A 27,917-nucleotide genomic window follows, 5' to 3' on the forward strand; every position below is an offset into this window, starting at 1 on the left:
AGTGCAAACCTATATTAGCAGGGCTAAATGATTAACAGTACTGTATATTACTGTAAAAATCATCACTGCTGCACTTTTACAGTTATTCCAGCAAGCACATACATTTACAGCAAAGACACAATATTGATATAATTTTATTTGCTTGTATACATGGAATGAAATGACTTGGCTATAAAAATTTAGATTTTAGTCAAAAATATGACAATATTGCATTAAAATGGTGATTTGTTTGGCTTTGGGCATGTTACCGGTACATATTGGTTATATATATTTTTAATAGTATATACCTACACTCTTGAAGTAAATGGCTACATTAGCTGGCTAGATTTTGTATAGCAATGTTTCTCAGTTAGCAGCCCTGGGTAAAGTTTTACTGGCCGTTTGACTGTTGTTCTAGGATGGATTTTGTAGACATGGAGGGTTATTTTCCACACAAAATCCAACAACTGCTTTCATTTTCAGTGAGAGGTGATAATGTACAGAGACACACAGCAGCTGAAGCAAGAGAGCACACTCCCTTTTGTACATGTGACTTTACCACTTGACCATCAGCTTGGCTAACATTTAGGATTCTATTTCTCAATAATCACCTTGAGCAACTCAGCAAAATGGCGGCCATTGCTTTGCCACCGTAAGTGAGGAAGAATTACAAATGATGAAAGAAAATGCTGTTCCTAAAAGCACTAAAGATGCTACAAAGTTTGGTCTAAAACTATTCAAAGGTAAGGTGGAATTCCATCCATCCATCCATTATCTGTAGCTACTTATCCTGTTCTACAAGGTCGCAGGCAAGCTGGAGCTTATTCCAGCTGACTATGGGCGAAAGGCAGGGTACACCCTGGACAAGTCACGAGGTTATCACAGGGCTGACATGAGGTGGAATTGTGATTTATTTTATATATTTCAAAACAGGGCGGCATGGTGGTGTAGTGGTTAGCGCTGTCGCCTCACAGCAAGAAGGTCCGGGTTCGAGCCCCGTGGCTGGCGAGGGCCTTTCTGTGCGGAGTTTGCATGTTCTCCCCGTGTCCGTGTGGGTTTCCTCTGGGTGCTCCGGTTTCCCCCACAGTCCAAAGACATGCAGGTTAGGTTAACTGGTGACTCTAAATTGACCGTAGGTGTGAATGTGAGTGTGAATGGTTGTCTGTGTCTATGTGTCAGCCCTGTGATGACCTGGCGACTTGTCCAGGGTGTACCCTGCCTTTCGCCCGTAGTCAACTGGGATAGGCTCCAGCTTGCCTGCGACCCTGTAGAACAGGATAAAGCAGCTAGAGATAATGAGATGAGATATTTCAAAGCAAACTATTTTATGTGAGTTGGTATAAATGAGTGACATAAGTCTGTGCACATTACATTTGCAGGCCGATTTTGAAGTTTGAGAGAAATAATTTTTTTTATTATGATTAAAAAAAAATCACCTGTGTATTTATACTAAAACAATTATCCACCTCAGGCTCAGTGAATATCGGTGAATAATTACTTTGTCTTGGTTATTATTCACCGATATTCACTGAACCTGAGGCAGATAATTGTGAAATACAGGTTTGAACATGTTGCTTGATTGTCAAAAAACTACAGAAATTCTGTACTATTTAGTTCATTAAAAGTAACAGATGCCAGTTAAAGCCATGAGAACCTACTGTAACAAACAGGCTGCATTAACAGACCATTATATAGAAATTATTTATAAAAACATGTATGCGACAGATGTGCACTGATCTCACTTTTAGATACCAGTTCTTAGTAACCTGCAAACTCTCTGCAAGCTTCTTCGTCAATCAATGATTTCAGGCAAATATCTGCCCTGATCACTTCTGTGCATTAGTACCCACTAAAGCATAATAACCTATACTATCACCCTGTTTGAAATTGTATTATTTGAACAATTTCATACTAGCAAATTAAAAAATTTAATAAAATAGTCAGCATTTGGTCTATGACTAATATCATATTATAACATAGTGTCTTGCAAAAGTATTCATCTTCCTTGGCGTTTTTCCTGTTTTGTTGTATTACAAGCTGGAATTAAAATGGATTTTTGGGGGGTTAGCACCATCTGATTTACACAACATGCCTACCACTTTAAAGGTGAAAATGGCTGTTTTATTGTGACAAAAACAATAATTAAGATGAAAAACAGAAATCTGGAGTGTGCATAGGTATTCCCCCCAAGTCAATACTTTGTAGAGCCACCTTTTGCTGCAATTACAGCTGCAAGTCTCTTGGGGTATGTCTCGCTTAGCTTAGCACATCTAGCCACTGGGATTTTTGCCCATTCCTCAAGGCAAAACTGCTGCAACTTCTTCAGGTTAGATGAGTTGTGTTGGTATACAGCAATCTTCAATTTATGCCACAGATTCTCAGTTGGATGAGGTCTAGGCTTTGACTATGCTGTTTCCCTTTAAACCACTCCAGTGTAGCATTAGCAGCATGTTTAGGGTCATTGTCCTGCTGGAACATGAACCTTCGTCCCAGTCTCAAACCTCTGGCTGACTCAAACAGGTTTTCCTCCAGAATTGCCCTGTACCGGTATTTAGTGCCATCCATCATTCCTTCAATCTTGACTAACTTTCTTGTCCCTGCAGATGAAAAACATCCCCACAGCATGATGCTGCCACCATCATACTTCACTGCAGGAATGATGGCCTCAGGGTGATGGGAAATGTTAGGTTTGCACCACGACATTTCCCATGATGGGAAATTTTAGTCTCATCTGACCAGAGAATCTTCTTCCACATGTTTGGGGAGTCTGGTACATGCTGTTGGGCAAACTTCAAATGTGTTTTCTTATTTTTTTCTTGAAGCAAAGGCTTTTTTTCTGGCCACTCGTCCAGAAAGCCCTTCTCTGTGGAGTGTACGGCTTAAAGTGGTCCTATGAACAGATACTCCCATCTCCGTTGTGGATCTTTGCAGCTCCTTCAGTGTTATCTTTCATATCTCTGTTGCATCTCTGATTAATGCTCTCCTTGCCCGGTTTGTGAGTTTTGGAGGGCAACCTTCTCTCGTCAGGTTTGAAGTGGTGCCATATTCTTTCCAATTTCCTATAATGGATTTACGGGTGCTCCGTGGGATATTCAACATTTGGGGTTTTTTTTATAACCCAACCGTGATCTATACTTCTCCACAACTTTGTCTCTGACCTGTTTGGAGTCAAAAGTCAAAGTCCTTCCCACACCATTCATGGCGCGTTTGGCAGTGCCAATCTCTGTTTCATAGCCTTGGCCTCTCGCCTTTATTACATAGCTAGGGTTACAGTGGGGGGCTAGTCCTCTGGTAACCACGAGAGTTTGACTCCCCACTCACATCTGTATTGCAGCATGCCTTGCCAGATAGCAGTAGGCACCATTTTTATGATGGTCTTTGGTATGACCCAACCGTGAGTAGAGCTCGTGATCTCCCAATCGCGAGACAGACATGCTAACCACTAAGCCACTTGCACCTGTTTAGAGTGTGCCTTGGTTTTCATGTTGCTTGTTTAGTAGTATTGCAGAGTCAGGGTCCTTCCAGAACAGGTTGATTTATACAGACATCATGTGACAGATCATGTGACACTTTGATTGCACACAGGTGGATCTTAATCAATTAATTATGTGACTTATGAAGTGAATTGGTTGGATCAGCTCTCATTTAGGGGTTTCATATGATAGGGGGTGAATACCTATGCACACTCCAGATTTCTATTTTTTCTTCTTAATTATTGTTTGTGTCACAATAAAACAACAATGTGCACTTTTAAAGTGGTATGCATGTTGTGTAAATCAAATGGTGCTAACCCCCCAAAATCCATTTTACTTCCAGCTTGTAATGCGACAAAACGGGACAAACACCAAGGGGGATGAATACCTTTGAAAGACACTGTATAGGTTGTGTGTATTGTGTGATTTAAAGAAGCATGCAGAGACGGGAGTTGATATTGACGTTTTCTGAAGGAAGGCCATTGTCAATGGGTTCTGAGTAATCAAGCACATAATTAAGTTTATCATGAGGAGGAGAGTCAGTAGCAGGGGAAAAGGGTGAAGTGTCATCTGTGGCTGGAAGCGGCGAAGGGTCACCAGAAGAATGATAGGTGAAGGAGCTGCTGCTTTGCTCTTTGGAAGGAGATTTCCTCTCTTTTTCCATTTCTTTTACTTTATCTGTTGAGAACAAGAACTTCCAAACTTTTTGGGCAAATGACCCCAAATTGACATAATGAATTTTCTGCCACCCTGAGACTTGACCAGCCTACACTCATTTCAAATTCGAGATTTCTAAAATTGGAATTCTGTAATATTTCAACATTCTGTCAAGAACGTGTATGTGTATGGCAAGTGGCTGAAAACCAAAGGAATATTCCTTGCACTGACTCAGCAGTCTAGTGGGAAGTGTTGTGTTGTTACAGGAAACAGATATGTCCTGAGGCAAAGCTGAGAGCCTGTTTATACTTTTTGTGTGTGTGTGTGTGTGTGTGTGTGTGCCTGTATAGGAGTGGTGGCAGCATGAGCAGCATTATTCACACATGGAAGATTTAAGATGGCATATATATATAAGATATATGAAGATCTGAAGTTTATCTTCGAGTGGTGAAGATATTCACAAGTGAGGGAAGCGAACGTGCCATCGTGTAATGCTTTTTAGATTATATGGACACATCCACAAAAAAAAAAAAAACCACAAAAAACCCCTACAAGTTAATCAAAATAATTTAAATTTTGAACCGGTTCGCCATTTTGACAATGCACATCTAGGCAGCGGGAACACACTGGGAGTGAAATATCACGAATTATTATACATACAGGACACTTTTTCTATGGAAGAAAAACATGTATTCTATCCCCTTCAAGTGGGTTTCATTCATTTGGTTTGATAGCATGCAATATTGTTAGCATATTGCTTACCCTACGTGTATTACTATGTCGGTCTACCCAATTGAGAATGAGCATTGAATATGGTTTACGATATTGCATGGGTGTCAAGACAACATGATGTCACATGCTGGAGCTGATGCAAATATTCAATGAGAAAGTTTTCTGATGTGCATGCACAGAGGCATTTCTTTGTTCGCCAAGAAAGAGAAAAGATGCGTTGAACACCTACCAAAGCTTTGAAGGCTACTAAAAGTTTATTAGTCATTCTTCACTAATATTTATGAGCAGTAGCAAACCATTACTATTAGAACTGGGACTTCAGCTCAGCCAAAATTTAGCCAGACACACCAAAAAATGCAACAGGGCAAAGGATTTTGCAAGGGATTAGCGACAGGCTGACAGGTATTTCCGTTGTGTGCAGTTGTCAATGTTGATTTTAAAAGTAGCAAAGTAAATTACAACAGGAAATGAATACTTAAGACTGAGTGAAAAAATACTATGGTGAGCATATGTAGAAGAAGAGCCTGGAGACAGAAATCTTAGTTTCTTGGTCGTTAGCCTGTGGTACTTGCTTTTGATGGCACTGGCTTGACTGCTTTATTAGCATTTGCTAACACTACTGATGAATGCTACACTGGCTGGAAGGTTACTTCACTGCTGCACTGACAGCGCTGACTTGCGGTTAAGCTAGCGTTGGCCTTTAAGAAGGCCTAGGGCTTTAAATTTTTTGTCCCTCCCACTAAAATTCAAAATCTGATTGGTTAGTTCATCTGTCACTTCCTACATAGACATACACTGCCATGGCCTTCTGTCCCGGCAATGAAGTCCTAAAGCCCGGCCCACATGGGCGACTTCTCATTGCAAGCATATTGCAATTTTTGGACTCAAGTTTCCCCTCTCAGGTAGCTGCAGTGGGCGATTTGGGGAGGGGGATGCAAGTCACATGGAAATCATGTGACTACTTCATGGGCAGGGATTGGCTTAGCCTTTGGAGGTGATTGCTTCGTTATTGCAAAGACATGCACACGCGGTGATATCTCTGCAACAAGTCAGTGACTGGCGATTTTTTGTCACAGAATATCAGGCATGTTTGATACCTGCAACCTGTCGCAAGCAACAAAAAAAAAAAATCGCCATCGCAAATATCTGCATCAAAAAGTTTTCTCTTGCATCAAAAAGTTGCACGACCAAGCGATGGAAAATCACCCGTATGTGCTGGGCTTTATCAATGAGTGAGCCAGCTCTAAACTCTTCTCAGCTTAGAGACAATAAGCAAAATAATCTCATTGGATAACTCTATTTTAATTTTTTTCAGGACAGTAACCCTTTCATTTCTGAAGCAAATTTGATAGAAAATGAGGCCAAATTAGAATTAGAAGAGAATAATTATCATGAAATTATGAAAGAATGAAATAAATTAAATATAACATTTGAAATGCTGATATGTTTGGGATTTCTCTGAAGGCCTAGAAGACCCTGATGGTTCACCTCTGTTTACAAGAGAAAAACATACCAATGGATATTGAAAAACTGGACAAGAGAGTGTGTATGTATAATAATTTTTTTGTGGTATATCAGATATATTCCATTCAGCTAGCATGACACTGAATTCATCTTTGACTCATTCAGTATCATGAGTCAAAGATGAATTCTGAATGGAATATGTCTGATATACCACTCAAAGCCATCCAATATTATTTAAATATGTTACTCAGATCTCCAATGTATTTCGTATGAAAAATGCGAGTTTTTCAACACAAGAAGATAAACTTCATATCTTCAAGCCAATGTCTGATTTGCTTTTTATTATATATTCACAAACAAAAAGTAATTTATTAAAAATTGTTTTGGTAAAAAAAATTATCAAAACAATGCACCAATTTCCTCACAGGGGACATATTTCCCAGTAAAACACTAATTTACACACACACACACACACACACACACACACACACACACACAATATATATATATATATATATATATATATATATATATATATATATATATATATATATAACACTGCTGTTATAATGTATAAGGCACACAACCATTTGCTTCCATACTGTATCCAGGAGCTGTTCAGGCCTAGAGAGAGCCTGTATAATCTAAGGGGAACTGGCATCTTTAAAAAAACCTAAAGCCAGAACCAATAGTAAAAGTAAATGTATATCTATTAAAGGAGTAAACTTATGGAACAGATTAGATGATGAACTAAAAAAGTGTAGCTCAATTAATAAATTTAAAAAAATGTACAAAGCTAACACAGTAGATAAATACAGAGCATTAGTATGAAATAATAATAAAAGTAATAATAGTAACAATGACATTACAGTTAGTACAAATAAGTAAAACAGCAATATAATTATAAATGAATAATACAGTGACACTATGGCACTATACTGTGTATTATTTCTATGTACTATGCTAAAATGTATTATTTAATATATACATAACCAAGGTACTATTATATTACTCTTAAATATATGATTAATAATTGAAACACAGACTATAAGACAATATGTATATATTTTAAAAATTGCAATATGAAATTGAAACAGTAGGCTATACTGTTTGGTATTTAAATTTTAGTATAAAAATAGTAGCATACAGTGGAAGATGATACCTCATGAGGTCTTGTTAAGTTCTTTTGGTTTTCTTTCTTTTTTTCTGTAAATGTAAATTATTATAACTGTATGTGTTGTTTTGTTTTCACTTTCTCATTTTTTTCCTTTTGTTTTTTTTGTCTTCATTACTTACGTTTGATATCTAAATGAAATGTAAAAAGGGTAGGTGCAATAAGCCAGGGCTTCAGCCTATATCTTTTCGGTCAGAATTCCATTGATTAAATGAAAGTATTGGACCTTATGATGTGCTTAAAATGATCGAAATAAACCTATACAGTGGGGCAAAAAAGTATTTAGTCAGCCACCAATTGTGCAAGTTCTCCCACTTAAAAAGATGAGAGAGGCCTGTAATTTTCATCATAGGTACACTTCAACTATGAGAGACAGAATGGGGGGAAAGAATCCAGGAAATCACATTGTAGGATTTTTAATGAATTAATTGGTAAATTCCTCGGTAAAATAAATATTTGGTCACCTACAAACAAGCAAGATTTCTGGCTCTCACAGACCTGTAACTTCTTCTTTAAGAGGCTCCTCTGTCCTCCACTCGTTACCTGTATTAATGGAACCTGTTTGAACTCGTTATCAGTATAAAAGACACCTGTCCACAACCTCAAACAGTCACACTCCAAACTCCACTATGGCCAAGACCAAAGAGCTGTCAAAGGACACCAGAAACAAAATTGTAGACCTGCACCAGGCTGGGAAGACTGAATCTGCAATAGGTAAGCAGCTTGGTGTGAAGAAATCAACTGTGGGAGCAATTATTAGAAAATGGAAGACATACAAGACCACTGATAATCTCCCTCGATCTGGGGCTCCACATGAGATCTCACCCCGTGGGGTCAAAATGATCACAAGAATGGTGAGCAAAAATCCCAGAACCACACGGGGGGACCTAGTGAATGACCTGCAGAGAGCTGGGACCAAAGTAACAAAGGCTACCATCAGTAACACACTACGCCGCCAGGGATTCAAATCCTGCAGTGCCAGACGTGTCCCCCTGCTTAAGCCAGTACATGTCCAGGCCCGTCTGAAGTTTGCTAGAGAGCATTTGGATGATCCAGAAGAGGATTGGGAGAATATCATATGGTCAGATGAAACCAAAATAGAACTTTTTGGTAAAAACTCAATTTGTCGTGTTTGGAGGAGAAAGAATGCTGAGTTGCATCCAAAGAACACCATACCTACTGTGAAGCATGGGGGTGGAAACATCATGCTTTGGGGCTGTTTTTCTGCAAAGGGACCAGGACGACTGATCCGTGCAAAGGAAAGAATGAATGGGGCCATGTATCGTGAGATTTTGAGTGAAAACCTCCTTCCATCAGCAAGGGCATTGAAGATGAAATGTGACTGGGTCTTTCAGCATGACAATGATCCCAAACACACTGCCCGGGCAACGAAGGAGTGGCTTCGTAAGAAGCATTTCAAGGTCCTGGAGTGGCCTAGTCAGTCTCCAGATCTCAACCCCATAGAAAATCTTTGGAGGGAGTTGAAAGTCCGTGTTGCCCAGCGACAGCCCCAAAACATCACTGCTCTAGAGGAGATCTGCATGGAGGAATGGGCCAAAATACCAGCAACAGTGTGTGAAAACCTTGTGAAGACTTACAGAAAATGTTTGACCTCTGTCATTGCCAACAAAGGGTATATAACAAAGTATTGAGATGAACTTTTGTTATTGACCAAATACTTATTTTCCACCATAATTTGCAAATAAATTCTTTAAAAATCAGACAATGTGATTTTCTGGATTTTTTTTTCTCATTTTGTCTCTCATAGTTGAAGTATACCTATGATGAAAATTACAGGCCTCTCTCATCTTTTTAAGTGGGAGAACTTGCACAATTGGTGACTGACTAAGTACTTTTTTGCCCCACTGTGTATATATATATATATATATATATATATATATATATATATATATATACACACACACACACACACACACACACACACACACACACACACACACAACCGTTCAAAAGTTTGGGGTCACTTTGAAATTTCCTTATTTTTGAAAGAAAAGCACTGTTCTTTTCAATGAAGATCACTTTAAACTAATCAGAAATACACTCTATACATTGCTAATGTGGTAAATGACTATTCTAGCTGCAAATGTCTGGTGTATTCTTTGGTGCAATATCTACATAGGTGTATAGAGGCCCATTTCCAGCAACTATCACTCCAGTGTTCTAATGGTACAATGTGTTTGCTCATTGCCTCAGAAGGCTAACGGATGATTAGAAAACCCATGTACAATCATGTTAGCACAGCTGAAAACAGTTTAGCTCTTTAGAGAAGCTATAAAACTGACCTTCCTTTGAGCAGATTGAGTTTCTGGAGCATCACATTTGTGGGATTGATTAAATGCTCAAAATGGCCAGAAAGATGTCTTGACTATATTTTCTATTCATTTTACAACTTATGGTGGTAAATAAAAGTGTGACTTTTCATGGAAAACACAAAATTGTCTGGGTGACCCCAAACTTTTGAATGGTAGTGTATACACACACATCCATTATCTGTAGCTGCTTATCCTGTATAGGGTCGCAGTCAAGCTGGAGCCTATCCCAGCTGACTATGGGCAAGAGGCAGGGTACACCCTAGACAAGTTGCCAGGTCATCGCAGGGCTAACACATAGAGACAAACAACCATTCACACCTACAGTCAATTTAGAGCCACCAATTAACTTAACCTGCATGTCTTTGGAGTGTGGGGGAAACTGGAGCACACCTATGCAGGCACGGGGAGAACATGCAAACTCCACACAGAAAGGCCCTCGTTGGCCTCTGGGCTCAAACCCAGGACCTTCTTGCTGTGAGGCAACAGTGCTAACCACTATATATATATATATATATATATATATATATATATATATATATATATATATACACAGTGGTGCTTGAAAGTTTGTGAACCCTTTAGAATTTGCTATATTTCTGCTTAAATATGACCTAAAACATCATCAGATTTTCACACAAGTCCTAAAAGTAGATAAAGAGAACCCAGTTAAACAAATGAGACAAAAATATTATACTTGGTCATTTATTTATTGAGGAAAATGATCCAATATTGCATATCTGTGAGTGGCAAAAGTATGTGAACCTTTGCTTTCAGTATCTGGTGTGACCCCCTTGTGCAGCAATAACTGCAACTAAATGTTTGTGGTAACTGTTGATCAGTCCTGCACACCGGCTTGGAGGAATTTTAGCCCATTTCTCCATACAGAACAGCTTCAACTCTGGGATGTTGGTGGGTTTCCTCACATGAACTGCTCGCTTCAGGTCCTTCCACAACATTTCGATTGGTTTAAGGTCAGGACTTTGACTTGGCCATTCCAAAACATTAACTTTATTCTTCTTTAACCGTTCTTTGGTAGAATGACTTGTGTGCTTAGGGTCGTTGTCTTGCTGCATGACCCACCTTCTCTTGAGATTCAGTTCATGGACAGATGTCCTGACATTTTCCTTTAGAATTCGCTGGTATAATTCAGAATTCATTGTTCCATCAATGATGGCAAGCCGTCCTGGCCCAGATGCAGCAAAACAGGCCCAAACCATGATACTACCACCACCATGTTTCACAGATGGGATAAGGTTCTTATGCAGGAATGCAGTGTTTTCCTTTCTCCAAACATAACGCTTATCTTTTAAACCAAAAAGTTCTATTTTGGTCTCATCCGTCCACAAAACATTTTTCCAATAGCCTTCTGGCTTGTCCACGTGATCTTTAGCAAACTGCAGATGAGCAGCAATGTTCTTTTTGGAGAGCAGTGACTTTCTCCTTGCAACCCTGCCATGCACATCATTGTTGTTCAGTGTTCTCCTGATGGTGGACTCATGAACATTAGCATTAGCCAATGTGAGAGAGGCCTTCAGTTGCTTAGAAGTTACCCTGGGGTCCTTTGTGACCTCGCCAACCATTACACTCCTTGCTTTTGGAGTGATCTTTGTTGGTCAACCACTCCTGGGGAGGGGAACAATGGTCTTGAATTTCCTCCATTTGTACACAATCTGTCTGACTGTGGATTGGTGGAATCAAAACTCTTTAGAGATGGTTTTGAAACCTTTTCCAGCCTGATGAGCATCAACAATGCTTTTTCTGAGGTCCTCAGAAATCTCCTTTGTTCGTGCCATGATACACTTCCACAAACATGTGTTGTGAAGCTCAGACTTTGATAGATCCCTGTTCTTTAAATAAAACAGAGTGCCCACTCACACCTGATTGTCATCCCATTGATTGAAAACACGTGACTCTAATTTCACCTTCAAATTAACTGCTAATCCTAGAGGTTCACATACTTTTGCCACTCACAGATATGTAATATTGGATCATTTTCCTCAATAAATAAATGACCAAGTATAATATTTTTGTCTCATTTGTTTAACTGGGTTCTCTTGATCTACTTTTAGGACTTGTGTAAAAATCTGATGATGTTTTAGGTCATATTTATGCAGAAATATAGAAAATTCTAAAGGGTTCACAAACTTTCAAGCACCACTGTATATATATATATATATATATATATATATATATATATATATATATCTCATCTCATTCTCATTATCTCTAGCCGCTTTATCCTTCTACAGGGTCACGGGCAAGCTGGAGCCTATCCCAGCTGACTACGGGCGAAAGGCAGGGTACACCCTGGACAAGTCACCAGGTCATCACAGGGCTGACACAGACAACCATTCACACTCACACTTACGGTCAATTTAGAGTCACCAGTTAACCTAACCTGCATGTCTTTGTACTGTGGGGGAAACCGGAGCACCCGGAGGAAACCCACGCGGACACGGGGAGAACATGCAAACTCCACACAGAAAGGCCCTCGCCGGCCCCGGGGCTCAAACCCAGGACCTTCTTGCTGTGAGGCGACAGCGCTAACCACTACACCACCGTGCCACCATCTCATTCTCATCTCATTATCTCTAGCCGCTTTATCCTTCTACAGGGTCGCAGGCAAGCTGGAGCCTATCCCAGCTGACTACGGGCAAAAGGCTGGGTACACCCTGGACAAGTCGCCAGGTCATCACATGGCTGACACATAGACAGCGCTAACCACTACACCACCGTGCCGCCCCATATATATATATATATATATATATATATATATATATATATATATATATGAGAGAGAGAGAGAGAGAGAGAGAGAGATGCGTCAAGTGTAGTGCGCTGGTTTGTGTGCTTGTCACCTTCCGCCTTCAGCCTCTACTGCTGGCTAGCCATGTGAAAAGAGAGCCGAGTGTGTAAGTCTCTCCTGCCAGTACACAGCTTCTCAGTGAACAAGCCCTATGCAGTGCCTCCACGCAGTGCCTCCACGCAGCAACACATGTCAACTGAGCACCTTATGGCCTCAGGCTGAACTGCAGGGGACTCGGAAGAGGTCTGCCCCCAGATATATGGCATGCCAGGCCCACCGGTGAGTGGACATGCCCTGATGCCTTTGAACAGACCCCCAGCTATGGGCAAATAGTCCCACTGCCTTGTGGGTGCCTTGGGAGATGCAAAGGCTAAGGGAGTAAACCCTGACAGAAAATCGGGAGTCGGAGTCCCTAAGGCAGTTTTGTCGCTGCATGCAGATTCACTCTGGCAACTCCTGTGACACTGCTGGTACCAAATCATATCGGTCCTTGTCGTTCCTTTGGGTCCACCAGCTGGGGGGGGGGGTCTGCTGCACGGGCAACAGCATTTCCTCCATAGCTCTTTCACCCCGGCTTTCATCTTGTCTTCTGCTCTTAGTGAGCACCTTCAACTGGAGAGGACACTCCAGCCTCACCTTGGTGTGGACACAACACACGGAAAATGGCAGTCTACCGGTTATAAGCCTTACTGCTCGATTGGCGTAGAGCAGGGCACCAGGGGCCGTTTTTGACGGTGGGAGGGATTCTAGGATCCCACTGGATAGCTACCGCCTGCCTCAAGCTGGGCAGCCCCCAGCCAATAAGGTGCCATCCCGCCATGCCTGCCTTCCTCGTTGGGTGCATGGGGATAAGAGGTATCCGAGCAGCATGCAGACTTTTGTGCACCAGGCAACAACAGTAAGAAAAAGAGACCAGCTCTTAAACTGGGAACATGGAATGTCCGGACAATGTTTACTGGCCTCTACGACAAACTTCAGGATATCAGTAGTCCTAGGAAGACAGCCATTATCAACAACAAGCTATGCAGGCTAAAGGTGGACATTGCTGGTCTTCAGGAAGCATGGCTATCAGATTCTGGTACCATCAGAGAAAAATGCTACACATTTTCTGGCAAGGAAAACCTCCAAATTAACCACGGGAGCACAGTGTCAGCTTTGCAGTGAACAACACACTGCTGAAGATGATAGAACCAGGCAGCAACGGCTCAGAGCATCTCCTCACACTCCGCCTGAACACATCTGATGGCCCTGTCACCCTGGTCAGTGCCCCAGAGGCTAAGGACGCGTTCTATGAGAACCTGTCAGCCACTATCAGCAGGATTCCCAGTGAGGAATCTCTTATCATTCTGGGCGATTTCAATGCACAAATGGGCTCATCCTGGCCTAGTTGCATCGGGCACTTTGGAGTTGGTAAGATCAACCACAATGGCCAGCGATTACTTGAGCTCTGCACCTTTCACTCCCTCTGTGTCACAAATACATACGTCGATTCCAAACCACAGCACAAAGTCTCCTGGAGACAGTCCAAACACTGGCACCAGCTTGACTTGATCTTGGTAAGACACTCCCTGTTCAAGTGTGTCCAACACACCTGCTCCTATCACAGCACAGACTGCAACACAGACCACTCTCTAGTGTGCTGTAAGATCCGCATGCAGCCCACAAAGTTCCACTGTACCAAGCAGAATGGAGCTCCACACATCAACGTGAGCAAGCTGTAGCACCAGGATCTTCAGGCACAGTTCACAGAGTCCTTTGAGAGTGAGCTCAATTCTAATGAACTCAAAGGTATAGCTACAGATAAATGGGAGCAGTTGAGGACCATCATACACCACACGTCCATGGCCACCTTCAGGAAGAAATCTTCCAAAACCAATGACTGGTATGAAGCCAGGTCAAGTGAGCCGACACCAGTCATTGATGCCAAGCGGGCCACTATGGCCCAGTATAAGTGTCAGTCAAACCAGTACAAGCTACAGCTCCTGAGGGCTGCAAGAAGTAAGGTTCAGCAGACAGTCAGACACTGTGCAAACGAGTACTAGATAGAGCTCAGCAAGAGTATCCAGACTGCAGCTCTGTTGGACAACATCAGGGGGATGTATGATGGCATAAAGAAAGCCTTAGGACCCACCCAGAGCAAGATGGCACCATTAAAGTCCACCAATGGGGAGGTCATTATGGACAGGAGCAAACAGACGGACAGGTGGGTAGAGCACTACTCAGAACTCTACTCAACAAAAAATACTGTCTCTACATTAGCCCTGGAAGCCATCAAAGACCTTCCAACTATGCATGAGTTGGATGAGGAACCCACCCTGGGTGAAATAAGCAAAGCCATTGACAGCATGGCCACAGGAAAGGCCCCAGGTAGCGATGGCATACCACCAGACCTCCTCAAGCATTGCAAGACCACCCTTCTCCAACCCTTGCACAAGCTTCTCTGTCAGTGCTGGCAGGAAGGCGCTGTACCTCAGGACATGCGTGATGCCAAAATCATCACCCTCTACAAAAACAAAGGTGACAGTAGAGACTGCAACAACTACAGGAGCATCTCCCTACTGAGCATAGTAGGCAAAGCCTTTGCTCATGTACTGCTGATCCGGCTCCAAAAGCTCGCAGATCGTGTCTACCCCAAGTCACAGTGTGGTTTCCCTGTCCAGAGGTCGACAATTGACATGATCTTCTCCCTGCATCAGCTCCAGGAAAAGTGTCATGAACAGAAGATGCTGCTCTATGTCACCTTCATAGAGCTCACCAAAGCCTTTGACCTAGTCAGCAGAGAGGGCCTCTTTCAGATACTGCCCAAGATAGGCTGCCCACCAAAGCTGCTGAGCATGACTGTCTCATTCCATGATAATATGAAGGGGACTGTGCAGTTCAATGGCAACTGCTCCTAGTAGCCTGGGCCTGCCCATCCTAAGTGTGACGCAACACGGGGGGCTGTTGTGAACTTAGTCTGGCAAGGCAAGCTATCTCCAGCTCTTCCAAGCTCCTGAAAAATCGGGAGCCAATCAACTTTGAGCATCTCCAACGGCCCTGGGTAGAGGCATGTTCAAGGCAGTGACGTAGTAGAACTGCGACCGGAAGCCATAGATTGTTTACAGAATCTATGCTGGAAGCGCTTCATTCACTAGAAACATTATGAACATGGAGCAGCGGCAAGCCTTTGACACAGTGGTAGATGCTGTATTGAAAGCATTCAACGGGAAGTTCTCATTGAAAATGGAGCAAAGAGCAGCCCTGGAAGTATTTATTGAAAGGAAGGACGTTTTCGCCTTGCTCCCGACCGGCTTCGGTAAGAGTTTAATCTACCAGTTAGCCCCGCTGGTAGCCAAATCAATGGGGCTCAGCGAGAATCCTATTGTTGTGGTCGTCTCGCCTTTGATCGCGCTATTATCATCCTCTTCCTCTTCCTCTTCAGCTCCTCCTTCTTCTTCCTGTTACTCAAGCAGTTTCCGTCGCATCACATACGTCAGAGGAAAGAGTGATGTAATTGGTTTAAGCTTCGTCACAGCCTTTTCTGGCTTCGACCAGTAGCAAACTGAGGCATTTCAGGGAGGTGGGTCAACCACGCACTTTGGGAAACGGTTGGGCTTAATATCTATGCCAGACCAATGCTCGCAGAGCTTTGAAGTTGCGTTAGCCAGACTAGCTCCTAGAGCTTTGACATACGCAGCAGAGTTAAGCAAGGCTGTGTTCTAGCTCTGATGCTTTTTGGAATCTTTTTGGAATCTGCCTTTGGCACAGCGACAGAAAGCATCTTCCTTAGCATCAGGTCAGATGGAAAACTCTTCAACCTGGCCAGGTTGAGAGCCAAGACCAAAGTGAGAGAAACCCTCATCAGAGACATGCTGTTTGTTGATGATGCCGCAGTGGCAACCCACACACAGGAGCAGCTTCAGGCACTCATGTCTTGGTTCTCCCAGGCATGCAAGGACTTTGGCCTCACCATCAGCCTTAAGAAGACAAACATGATGGGTCAAGGTGTTGCAGCCCCACCTTCCATCTCCATTGATAACTATGAACTAGAAGTCATCCATCAATTCACTTACCTGGGCTCCACCATCACAGACAATTTGTCTTTGGACAAAGAGGTCAACAAGCGCATTGGAAAGGCAGCAACAACTCTTGCCTGCCTCAGCAATCATGTCTGGGAGAACCCTAAGCTGTCCACAAAGACCAAGATGGTGGTATACAATGCCTGTGTCTTTAGTACACTACTATATGGCAGTGAGACATGGACTGCATATGTCAAGCAGGAGAAGAAACTGAACTCCTTTCACCTTCACCACATTCTGAACATCAGCTGGCAAGATAAGGTGCCAAACACTGAGGTTCTGTCTCAAGCTGGTCTCCCAAGCATGGTTACCCTCCTTAGGCAACACCGCCTGCGTTGGTTAGGTCATGTACGGCGCATGGAGGATGGTCGCATACCAATGGACATCCTCTACAGTGAACTCGTGGCTGGCAAAAGGAACACTGGCCGCCCCAACTGCAATACAAGGATGTCTGCAAGAGGGACCTGAAGGCTTTGGACATCGACATAAACTCCTGGGAAGAGCTGGCGGCTAACCGCAGCAATTGGAGGGGTGCAGTGAAACAGCAAACCACGCTTGGTGAAGAAAAGCTCACTAATGCTGCTGAGGACAAGCGGGCCCAAAGGAAAGAAAGGCGTATGACCCCACACACTGATGCCACCTTTGTCTGCGACATCTGCAACCGTGCCTGCCAGTCCAGGATCAGGCTCTTCAGCCACTGCTGAAGATGCTCCAACAGCAACTGATGAGACATGCTCATAGTCGACTACGACTGATGGAGGCCTCCAGGTCCAGAGAGAGGGAGAGAGAGAGAGAGAGAGAGAGATAAAAAGACTGCAGTTTTTTGCTTTCTGAATGAAAGATACATTTGGTTGGCATGTTTTGTCTTGTGGTTTGGTCTGGTACTTGGGGAGGTTAGGTAATCACATTTTTATGCATGGGCTGGAACAATTTTTGTTTTTATGAATTCAGCAGAGCACATTAGTCACTGAACAAATGCTCACAGAAGAAAAAAAACGTACCATCTGTGGCTTGTGTCACCTCCTTATGGTCATCTCTGTACATACAAGTGGCTTCTTCCCCTTGGCCCATGATCTGCTCTTCAGACAGCTTGAGGTTCTGGTGCAGGAAGTAGGTGGTCATCAGACCCTTGCCCTTCACCTGGATCTCACCTCTTTCACTGATCTCAAACTGCTTATCCTTCAGAACACTTCACAGATGAGCACACAAAGTCAAACACATCCAGGTTACAGGTTAGACATTAGGTGAAAAATACTTTCAGTACAATTATGTCTACAAATATTGGCCACATTTGACACAAAATAAAAATTCTATGATGATGATGATGATGATGATGATTATTATTATTATTGAATCTATTTTGATTATTGAAGTGTTTTTTAAAAACACACTAAAATTCTTAACTTAAAAATGAATTATTAACAAGGCTGTGCTTTATGGTAGTGTGTCAATCCTGTAATGGAAAAGACAAGGTTTTTTGCTGCTGTTTTTTTTTTTTAGTGTGCTTGCTCAAGCACAAAGCAGCATGATTTATTTATTTATTTATTTATTTGCTATTGTTACAATATTTTTGGACAAAACAAGGAAAGCTCACTAATAAGTAACAGTTTTGATTCATTTTTAAACCCCCACAATCTGTCAATGGTCCAAATAAGATCCCCTTAAAATTTATTATTTTCAGTATAGTTACAAAATAAATCACAGTAGCTATTGAATAAAACCTTTTTTAAATTGGCAGGCACATAGATGATACACAAACATAAGAATCTAATGTTAATATGATTTAAAAGGGGAAATATAGTCTCCATAAGAATAATTTCTTTAGACTTTAAAAAAAGATTAAAAATTAAACTTTAATTAATATCTGCAATAAAACTGTTCAAATTAAAATCATCACAAATAACCTTATTGTTCTTAAAAGGGGTTCTAGATCCTCTTACACATAATAAAGTTGATCTGAGGATTTCAAATCTCAAGTGAGTACGCACCCACGACATGGTAGAAGCATAGTTTTCTTCTGTTTTCAAAGTTAGCTTATTTACTAAGTTCTTTAGAAAAAGCTGACATTCACCTCCCATTGCTCCATTTGTTCCAAAGATTAAAGGTGTGAAAGTACCCATCTCGACATCTAGAATTCTTTGTTGGTATTTTCTTTTTTTCTCTTTCTCTTGATCTTTGAAAATGTTGTTGGTGTTTTTGTTTGAATTACTAGAAGAGTTAACACGCGTAACGCAAACATCAAAAAATGCAGTAACTCCTCTACTCCAGAAACCGCCAGCTTTTATGTCCAGCCTAGCCTCAGGACTTATGTTTGTAGACCGTAGATCAAATTTCTCGCCATCCAATGGAATAAGCCGAGGTTCAGCTTCAACATTAATGCAGACTTTGTTGAGCAAATTTGTAAGTAGGTCTCGAACTCCATCGTGTCTTTGAGCTACAAAACCCCCTTTTTTACAAAATAGAGCATGATTCACTGAGAAAGCTGTTCCACATGTGGAATGGCTGGGCAGTTCCGTCAACGGTAGGTTGTAGCGTAAAGGCAAGGAGTCTCTAAATTCTTGCTTATTTAGTGATAATCCTTGTTCTTTCAGAGGTAGCGTGTTAAACCACAAACTTGTTCCCTTGTCTCTTGCTTGAATTATATGCGGTAATAAGTCAGGTGGTGATGTTACATCCAAGTAATTCAACTTGGCCTTCAGATGCGCTGATTTCAAAGATTTTTGCTGCGTCTTTAGCTCTTCTGTTGAATGTGGGGATTCCATATGTTGTTCTTTGATGGACTGCACATGAGGAGCAGATATTGCCTTCAATACTGCAAACTGCATTGGTGCTTCATCTTTTAATGATTGTACTACTAAGCCCCCCAATGTTGGAGGCAAAGTGATGACTTCCAGTAAAGTGGGTGGCAGTAATTCCTCTTGACCAAACAGAATAGGCAGTTTATTTATTTTATTGAATAAAATGCTTTTAGATGGATGACTGAATAGTAATAGCTGCACACTATTACTGTGACTTTATATATTTAATTCAATTCGTATCACTTACAGTGCCAGTGTCAGTACCTGTAGGTGAAAGGACTCAGGTGTATATGGTCAGGAACTCCATGACTCTCCATTCGGGATGCTGTATTGACTGTGTCTCCAAACAGACAGTAGCGGGGCATTTTTTCTCCTACTACACCCGCCAGCACAGGCCCAGTGTGTAGACCGACTCTGATCTGAAACACATAGATAACTCATGAAGATTCTTGAAAGCCACTTTGATAAACACAGCTGCAAAATCTCCCCCACAGCCACAGTGAAACACAGATAAGCTCTCGTACCTGAATTGGCTGTCCTGTGATAGGGTTGTTCACCTCCCTGGCAGCAAGCCTCATGCCCAAGGCAAAGTTTGCCACGCGCTCAGCATGTGTGTCCTTGGGAATGGGCACACCACCAACCACCATATAAGCATCGCCAATCGTCTCCACCTGCAATGGAACACATGATTTCAAGGAAACGACAGCAGATCACTGGAACAAAAAAAAACACAATTAGTTGTATTAGTTAACTTGTTTTTAAAATGCCCTTGGGTTGCACTCATGATATTTGCAATACTGAATCACTTCACATTGTGATCATGATGCACAAGGACTTGTGTACTTTGAGGAAAAAAAAGAGAAAGATTTTTCAAGCTATCTCTCTGCCATGATCTTTAATGCACTTCCACTTCTAATGCACTTCAACTGAAGCAAAAAATAGTGATGAATGATTAATAGACATTGTTGAGTTTTCTTTTCACCTTGTAGACATTATGGACATTTGTGAGGTGGTCAAATTTGGAGTACATGGCATTCAGCATGTTGACGATCTGGATGGGCTCACAAGCTGCGCAGATGTTTGTGAAGGTGACCACATCACTGAAGAGGATAGTGCACACCTTGAAGTCACCTGTGTATGACACCACAGAGGAAGAAAAGACCACAAAAACTAATGAATGCAAAATTATATATATATATATATATATATATATATATATATATATATATATATATATATATATACACACACACACACACACTATATATATGTGTGTGTGTATATATTTTTTTAACAATTATTCCATGAAATCGCGTTATACATGAGCTGATAGCCGAGCTGATAGTGTGAGAGTGCAGGCACGACTAATGCATGCATGGAGGAAGCAGATAAGCATACAGTCAACAAAGCCAAAATGTGTGACTGAAATCGGTGTCGGTAAACTAGCGAAGGTCAGGCGATCGGCAAACATCGTGATGTGGAAAAGACAAAGAGCAAAAACGGAGAGGAAATAGCAAAAGGTCAGGAAACACTAGAGACAGTCAGAAAAGATACAAGGCTTGGTATGTACTAAAATGGCAGGACGATACTTTGCACTGGAGTGGTGTGAATGAACGGCTTAAATAGCGGAAGCGGTGATTAAGGAAATGTGTGACAGTTGTAGTTTAGTAGGCTGGGGATAGAGGGCACTGTGTGACATGGGAGTTGTAGTCCTGAGTGTTTGTAGTCTGCTCCTTCACACTGGGATTACTGACAGAACCCCCTCCCCAAGGAGCTACCTCCGGGAGCTACACTCTTTCTAGGACGACCTCTACCTGAGTGCTGGCTTGTTAGGATACTGGGTGTGAAACTCTTGCTTCAAGAGTGGGTTGAGAATGTCCTTGGACTTTACCCAACTTTGTTCCTCAGGTCCATATTGTTCCCAATCTACCAAGTACTCGATTTGGCCTCCTCATCGTCTGGAGTCGAGGATCTTGTTTACCTGGTAGATTGGGTCTCCTTCAAGGTTGAGTGCAGAGTGTTCCTGATTTGGTGAGTTGTGGGCAAAGGGCCCTGGGATAGCAGGTTTGAGGTGTGAAACGTGGAATGTAGGGGATATTTGACAATGAGGTGGGAGTTCAAGATGGTATAACATGTCGTTGATTCAGCACAAGACCTTGAAGGGCCCGATGTAGCATGGCTGGAGCTTCTTGCAGGTGTTCGCTTCTCTCATGTTCCTTGTGGCTACCCACACCCTGTTGCCGGGGAGGAAGTCGGGAGTCTCACCTCTATGTTTATCTGCATACTTCTTGTACTTGGCGCTGACTGCTTCCAGACGCTGGTGGACCTCCTCCCAGATGGTTTGACTTCATTGAAACCAGTCGTCAATGGCCTGTACTTGGCTGGGTGCATCATCCCAGGGAAACAAGGGTGGCTGGTAGCTGAGTATGCACTGAATTGGTGTTCGCTGGGTGGCTGAGTGTTTGAACAAGTTTCATGCATACTAGGCCCAAGATAGGAAGTGCACCCAGTCCCCCTGGTTGTGCATGCAATATATTCTCAGGAAGCAGCCAATCTCCTGGTTTGCTCTCTCCACTTGGCCGTTAGACTGGGGGTGGTAGCTGGACGTGAGACTTACTGATACTCCCAACCGTTCCCTGAAACTTGCCCAGAATTGTGAGATGAATTGGGACCCCGGTCACTGACTATATCTTCAGGGATGCCGTAGTATCAGAAGATCTGTTGAAATAACAGCTCAACAGTCTGAGAAGCTGTGGGGATGCCGGATAAGGGGATGAGTTTCAGAGCTTTTGAGAATGGTGGTATTCCTGTGAGAGGGTGGGAGATAAAGTCAATGTGATAAAGTCAATCACCAGTTGTGACCAGGGTCTTTGCGGAATTGGTAGAGGGCTTGGGCACATTCGGAGCATGAGGCAATGAACTGATTGATTTCGGACAACATGTTCTCCCAAAAGTACCTATTTCTTAGCATTTGGTGAGTATATCGGCTGTTGGGCTGTCCCGTGGCAGGAGATGAGTGAGCCCAGGTGATGAGTTGACTGCATAGGTGCTTGGGCACATAGAGAAGACCAGGTGGGAGATGAATGGGGTGGATTCAGGGCTGAGACTTGCTTATTTCTTTGTCCAGTTCCCAGATGATGGATTGCACAAAACAGTGCGATGGGATGATGGGATGAGAGATAGAGTCTTGTTGAGAAGGACTGAAAGTTCTGGATAATTCATCCACCTTGGTGTTTTGGAACCTGGACGGAAAGAAACTGAGAAATTGAACTGGGTGAAGAATAATGCCCACCTGGCCTGCCTGGGGTTTAGCCTCTTGGCCTTTCGGAGATACTCGAGGTTCTTGTGGTCCATGAGGATGACAAAGGGGTGTGTGGCTCCCTCTAACCAGTGCCACCATTCTTCGAGGGCTAATTTAATAGTGAGGAGCTCTCTGTTCCCCACATCATAATTTCTTTCTGCTGAAGTAATTTTTTTTTAGAAAAAAAGGCTACAAGGTGTAGCTTCGGTTTCTCTCCAAAGCGTTGTGACAGGATGGCCCCTACTCCAGTGTCAGATGCGTCTACTTCCACGATGAAAGGCTTAGTGGGGTCAGGGTGTTGGAGTATGTGGGCTGAGGTGAATGCAAGCTTAAGTTGGCCAAAGACTTCCTCGGCTGCAGAGTTCCACTGTCAGCACTTGGGGCCCTTCTTCAACAGTGTGGTTAGGGGAGCTGCTAGACAGCTGAAACGTCAAATGAACTGGCGATAAAAGTTCGTGAAGCCTAGGAATCACTGGAACTCCTTTACAGACTTGGGTGTAGGCCAGGACGTGACGACTGCTACCTTGGAGGAGTCCATGCCCACTCCTTCCACACTAATGGAAGGAAATCTTGTTTAGATGAAACTCACACTTCTCGGCCTTTACATAGAAGTTGTTCTCTAACAGTCACTTGAGAATGGTTCTGATGTGTTCCTGGTGACTCTGGACATCTGAAGAGTAAATCAGGATATCGTCGATATAGGCAATGACATATTTGCCCAGTATGTCCCGTAGCATGTCGTTGATGAAGCACTGGAACATGCTGGGTGCTGAAGAAAGGCCATATGGCATGACCCGGTACTCGAAGTGCCCCACGGTCGTGCTGAAGGCTGTCCTCCATTCATCACCCCTCCTTATTTGTATCAGGTTGTATGCACTTCGTAGATCGAGCTTTGAAAATATCTTAGCGGATAAAAGCTGTTCAAGAGCTGCTGGACCCAGGGGAAGAGGATAAGGATACTTTACGGTGACCTGGTTTAAGCCTCTGTCGTCGATGCAAGGCCTCAGTCCACCTCCTCATTTCTCAACAAAAAAGAAACCAGCCAATGCAAGTGACTTGGAAGGCCGGATGTATCCCTGTTTGAGAGCCTCCTGAATATATTCCTCCATGGCTGCCTGTTCCTTTTGGGACAAGGGATAAATATGACCATGTGGAGGAGACATACCTGGCCTTAAGTTGATCGAGCAATAGTACGGCCTGTGAGGAGCTAAGCTGCAGGCCCTCCCCTTACTGAAGACTTCTGCAAGGTCTAAGTAACAATCCGGAATATTGTTTATGGAGTCGGATTGGGGGCTCTCTACGGAGGTAGAAGCTAAATAATTGGGCTAATTTTGAGGGCACTGCTGGCCTCTTAGGGCGGGACGGTATCCATCCCACTTGGGAAGGTGCTGCTCTCATTTCCTGCAGCATAGGTCATAGTCTCAGAACAGGCCTAGTTAATTTCTGACAATCCAGAGCCAAGGCCAGGGATCAGACGAACAGGCTAAACCGATTGTTTGCTAGCTGCACGGAGTCATCACTCAGGGCCCACTACATCGAGACTGTGTCTGTTCCCCGAGCTCAACAAAAAGGTAGAAATTTTCAGAGAGTTTGTTCCAGTAACCTAATCAATATAAAATTAGATCATACTGATTGTACAGCTGCTGCCAGCACCTTTGATCTAAAGGTGGGGGTATTAAATATTAGATCTCTTACATCTAAAGCGCTAATAGTTAATGAACTCATTGCTGATCAGGAGTTTAATGTACTTTGTTTAACTGAAACATGGATTAAGCCAAATTAATATATAGCATTAAATGAAGCGAGTCCTCCTGAATACAGTTATATACGAGTACACCAGCCTCGTCTAACTGGCAGAGGAGGAGGCGTTGCGGTTGTTTATAATGATTATCTAGGTGTAACACAAAAACCTGGTTATAAATTTAATACATTTGAAGTTCTTCATACTCATATAATGTATGTAGCCTCAAAAAATAAGTCTACCCAGTTAATTCCATTGCTTATTATTTACAGGCCCCCGGGGCCATATTCTGAGTTTCTTTCTGAATTTGCAGATTTTATTTCAGATCTGGTTATTTCCTTAGATAAAGCTTTAGTTGTTGGAGAGTTTAATATTCACTTCGATAACCCAGAAGACCCTTTAAAAACAGCGTTTGTGTCCATCTTAGATTCAGTAGGGATTAAGCAGAATGTCATAGGACTGACCCATAATGGTGGTCACACCCTTGATCTAATACTAACATTCAGATTAAACGTAGACAATATAGTCATACTTCCACAGTCTGAAGTTATCTCAGATCATTATCTCATCTCATTCAAACTATGTCTGAGTAATAATATATGCACCTCACCACCAGTGGCGGCTGCTGGTTTTTAAAACAGGGGAAGCCCATTTTACGTATTCATCGCAAAACCTGTAGGCCGGATATCAAAGCATAGAAAGGTGTGCCCCATTAGCATAGTGAACTAGACAACCCTACCTAGTGGCAGAAAGTATTTTTGCTTGTACATTTCATATTATAGTCTGGCTTGCCAGGCTAGTGCCTCATATCCTTAATCAAAAATATCAAACATCCAAAAATCACTGGCTATTCAATGAAGAGCCTTGAACATCATACCCTGATATGCAACACAGAGTCTTTAACACAACACCCAGCTGTGCAACACATCCTTGAACATCTTCTGCAACACAGTCTGGAAATTCATAACCAGGTAGGCTATGCAACACACAGAACCTTGAATATTATACCCAGGTATAACCTATAACACAGAGTCCACCATTCTCTTAACATTACTGAACAATATACACACTTCAGATTCATGAACATTATATGATGCACACTATTTATACACAAATTCTGCCCTCCGCTCCTTTTCCAGAAAATGGTCTGTGACCCTGTCATACTAGCTGGTTGTGCTTTCCAGAAACTTCACCAATTTCTGTTAGCAGCTAGCACTGCAGATCCCAATAAGGCTCAAGCTAGCCTACAACCAGATTGAACTACAAATGAAATAAACGAGTGAATTCATGAATGATCAAACTGATAGAATGGATGAAAGTTAACGGAGCACAATGAGTAATATTTACATTTATTTACAGAGTAATGTACAGAGACATCAATGAGAAGAAACGTTTATATGAAAAGAAATTCGGACAGCACTTTGGCACACAACTACACTTTCTCAACATCCGCTAGGGACTCACTGATCATACTTCCGTGTTCCTCGCCGACGCCGAAGTACAGAGCCCGCCCTCCTCAATACCTCCAATAATCCTTCATCAGCCCGGCTTCTTGTCCCTCCCACTGTCTCATTTAGTCCCAGAGAAGCCCGGCTTCCCTGGAAGTGACAATTTTGTCAATTTTAACCAATAACAACTAGCCGAAATTGGCTGTTCAGAGCCCTCTCATAGACTGGAACGGATACCCGGCTGCCAGCCATAGAGCCCATTGAAATAAGACAGGTTACAGCGTGTTGCCAGATCGGGAGGTTTTAAGTGCATTTTAGCGGGTTTTGAACATATTTTTACTGGAAAACGTCAGCAGTATCTGGCAACGCTGGTTACAGCCTGGCAGCAAAGGTGATTCTCGTAGCAAACTGCAAGTTCGTCAGACATCACTCAAATAAGTTACAGGATAGTTATGAACGTAAATACAATCTTGGGCATATATTATGTTATGCAAGTTATTGTTTTAATGAGAATTCAACATCATAGATGCTGCAGTTTGGGGAGAGAATTTTAGGGGAAGCTCGGCTTCCCTTGTTGTCTCTGAGAAATCGCCCCTGCTCACCACGCTACTGTATTAAACATACTTTCATGTCAACTACTGCACAGAGCTTTATAAATGATCTCCCAGAGTTGTCAACTTTGATTGGGTCACGGTCAGCCCCTGCAGAACTTGATCAGGCAACTGAATGCTTAGAGTCAACATTCCGCCATACTTTAGATAATGTAGCTCCTCTAAAAAGGAAAATGGTCAGAGACAAAAAATTAGCACCCTGGTATAATGATGACACTCGCACATTAAAACAGACCACTCGAAAATTGGAACGTAAATGGCGTCAAACAAAATTGGTAGTGTTCAAATTAGTCTGGAAGGAGAGCTTCCTGAAGTATAGAAAAGCTCTTAGTGCTGCGAGATCAACATATTTCTCCTCCCTAATAGAAGATAACAAAAATAATCCTAGATTCCTATTTAATACTGTAGCAAAATTAACCAGGAATAAGTCCACTATTGACACATGCACACCTGCAGTATGTAGTAGCAACGACTTCATGAATTTTTTTAATGACAAAATTGAGAATATCTGACAAAAAATTCAAACTACTAATTTAAGGTAAGACAATGAAAGTGACCTTGTAGTTAACTATATAACTGTATCAGATCATCAGTTAGAATGTTTTACTCCCCTTAAAGAAACTGAATTACTTTCATTAATCTCTACATCAAAAGCCTCAACTTGCGTACTAGATCCCTTACCTACACATCTATTCAAACAGATAATGCCTGGAGTAATTGAACTGCTTCTAAAACTAATAAATTCTTCTCTTACGATTAGCTATGTACCCAAATCCTTTCAACTAGCAGTTATCAAACCCCTGATTAAAAAACCTGACCTTGATCCCTGTCAGCTGTCCAATTATCGGCCAATACCAAACCTCCCCTTTATCTCCAAGATCCTTGAAAAAGCTGTGGCACAGCAGTTATGCTCATATTTACATAGGAATAACATCCATGAAATGTATCAGTCAGGATTTAGACCTCATCATAGCACAGAGACAGCACTGGTTAAAGTAGTAAGCGACCTACTGTTGGTGTCTGATCAGGGCTGTGTCTCGCTACTTGTGTTGCTTGACCTTAGTGCAGCATTTGATACCATTGATCATTCCATTCTTCTGGATAGACTAGAAAATGTTGTGAGAGTTAAGGGAATGGCCCTCTCCTGGCTCAGGTCTTATCTAACTGATCATTATCAGTATGTTGATATAAATGGTGATATTTCTAGACGTACCGAGGTAAAGTTTGGTGTTCCACAAGGTTCTGTCTTGGGTCCACTGCTTTTTTCTCTATATATGTTACCTCTGGGTGATATGATTCGTAAACATTGTATTAGTTTCTACTGTTATGCTGATGACACACA

The 27,917-nt window shown here is 42.3% G+C and overlaps 1 protein-coding gene across 1 annotated transcript in view; it reads right to left on the reverse strand.

Moving 5' to 3' along the window:
* Positions 1 to 3,879: 3,879 nt before the first annotated feature.
* gucy1b2 (guanylate cyclase 1, soluble, beta 2) overlaps positions 3,880 to 27,917 on the reverse strand; it is a 62,887-nt gene continuing 38,849 nt past the window's right edge. The window contains exons 11-15 of the mRNA XM_060911542.1: positions 20,457 to 20,605; positions 19,999 to 20,145; positions 19,739 to 19,893; positions 17,678 to 17,865; positions 3,880 to 4,130 (exon numbers count right to left, since the gene is read on the reverse strand). Coding sequence (XP_060767525.1) covers positions 3,880 to 4,130; positions 17,678 to 17,865; positions 19,739 to 19,893; positions 19,999 to 20,145; positions 20,457 to 20,605 — 890 coding nt within the window. The remainder of the gene's footprint in view (positions 4,131 to 17,677; positions 17,866 to 19,738; positions 19,894 to 19,998; positions 20,146 to 20,456; positions 20,606 to 27,917) is intronic.

Source organism: Neoarius graeffei, chromosome 27, assembly GCF_027579695.1.
Source record: "Neoarius graeffei isolate fNeoGra1 chromosome 27, fNeoGra1.pri, whole genome shotgun sequence".
Lineage (NCBI taxonomy): Eukaryota > Metazoa > Chordata > Actinopteri > Siluriformes > Ariidae > Neoarius > Neoarius graeffei.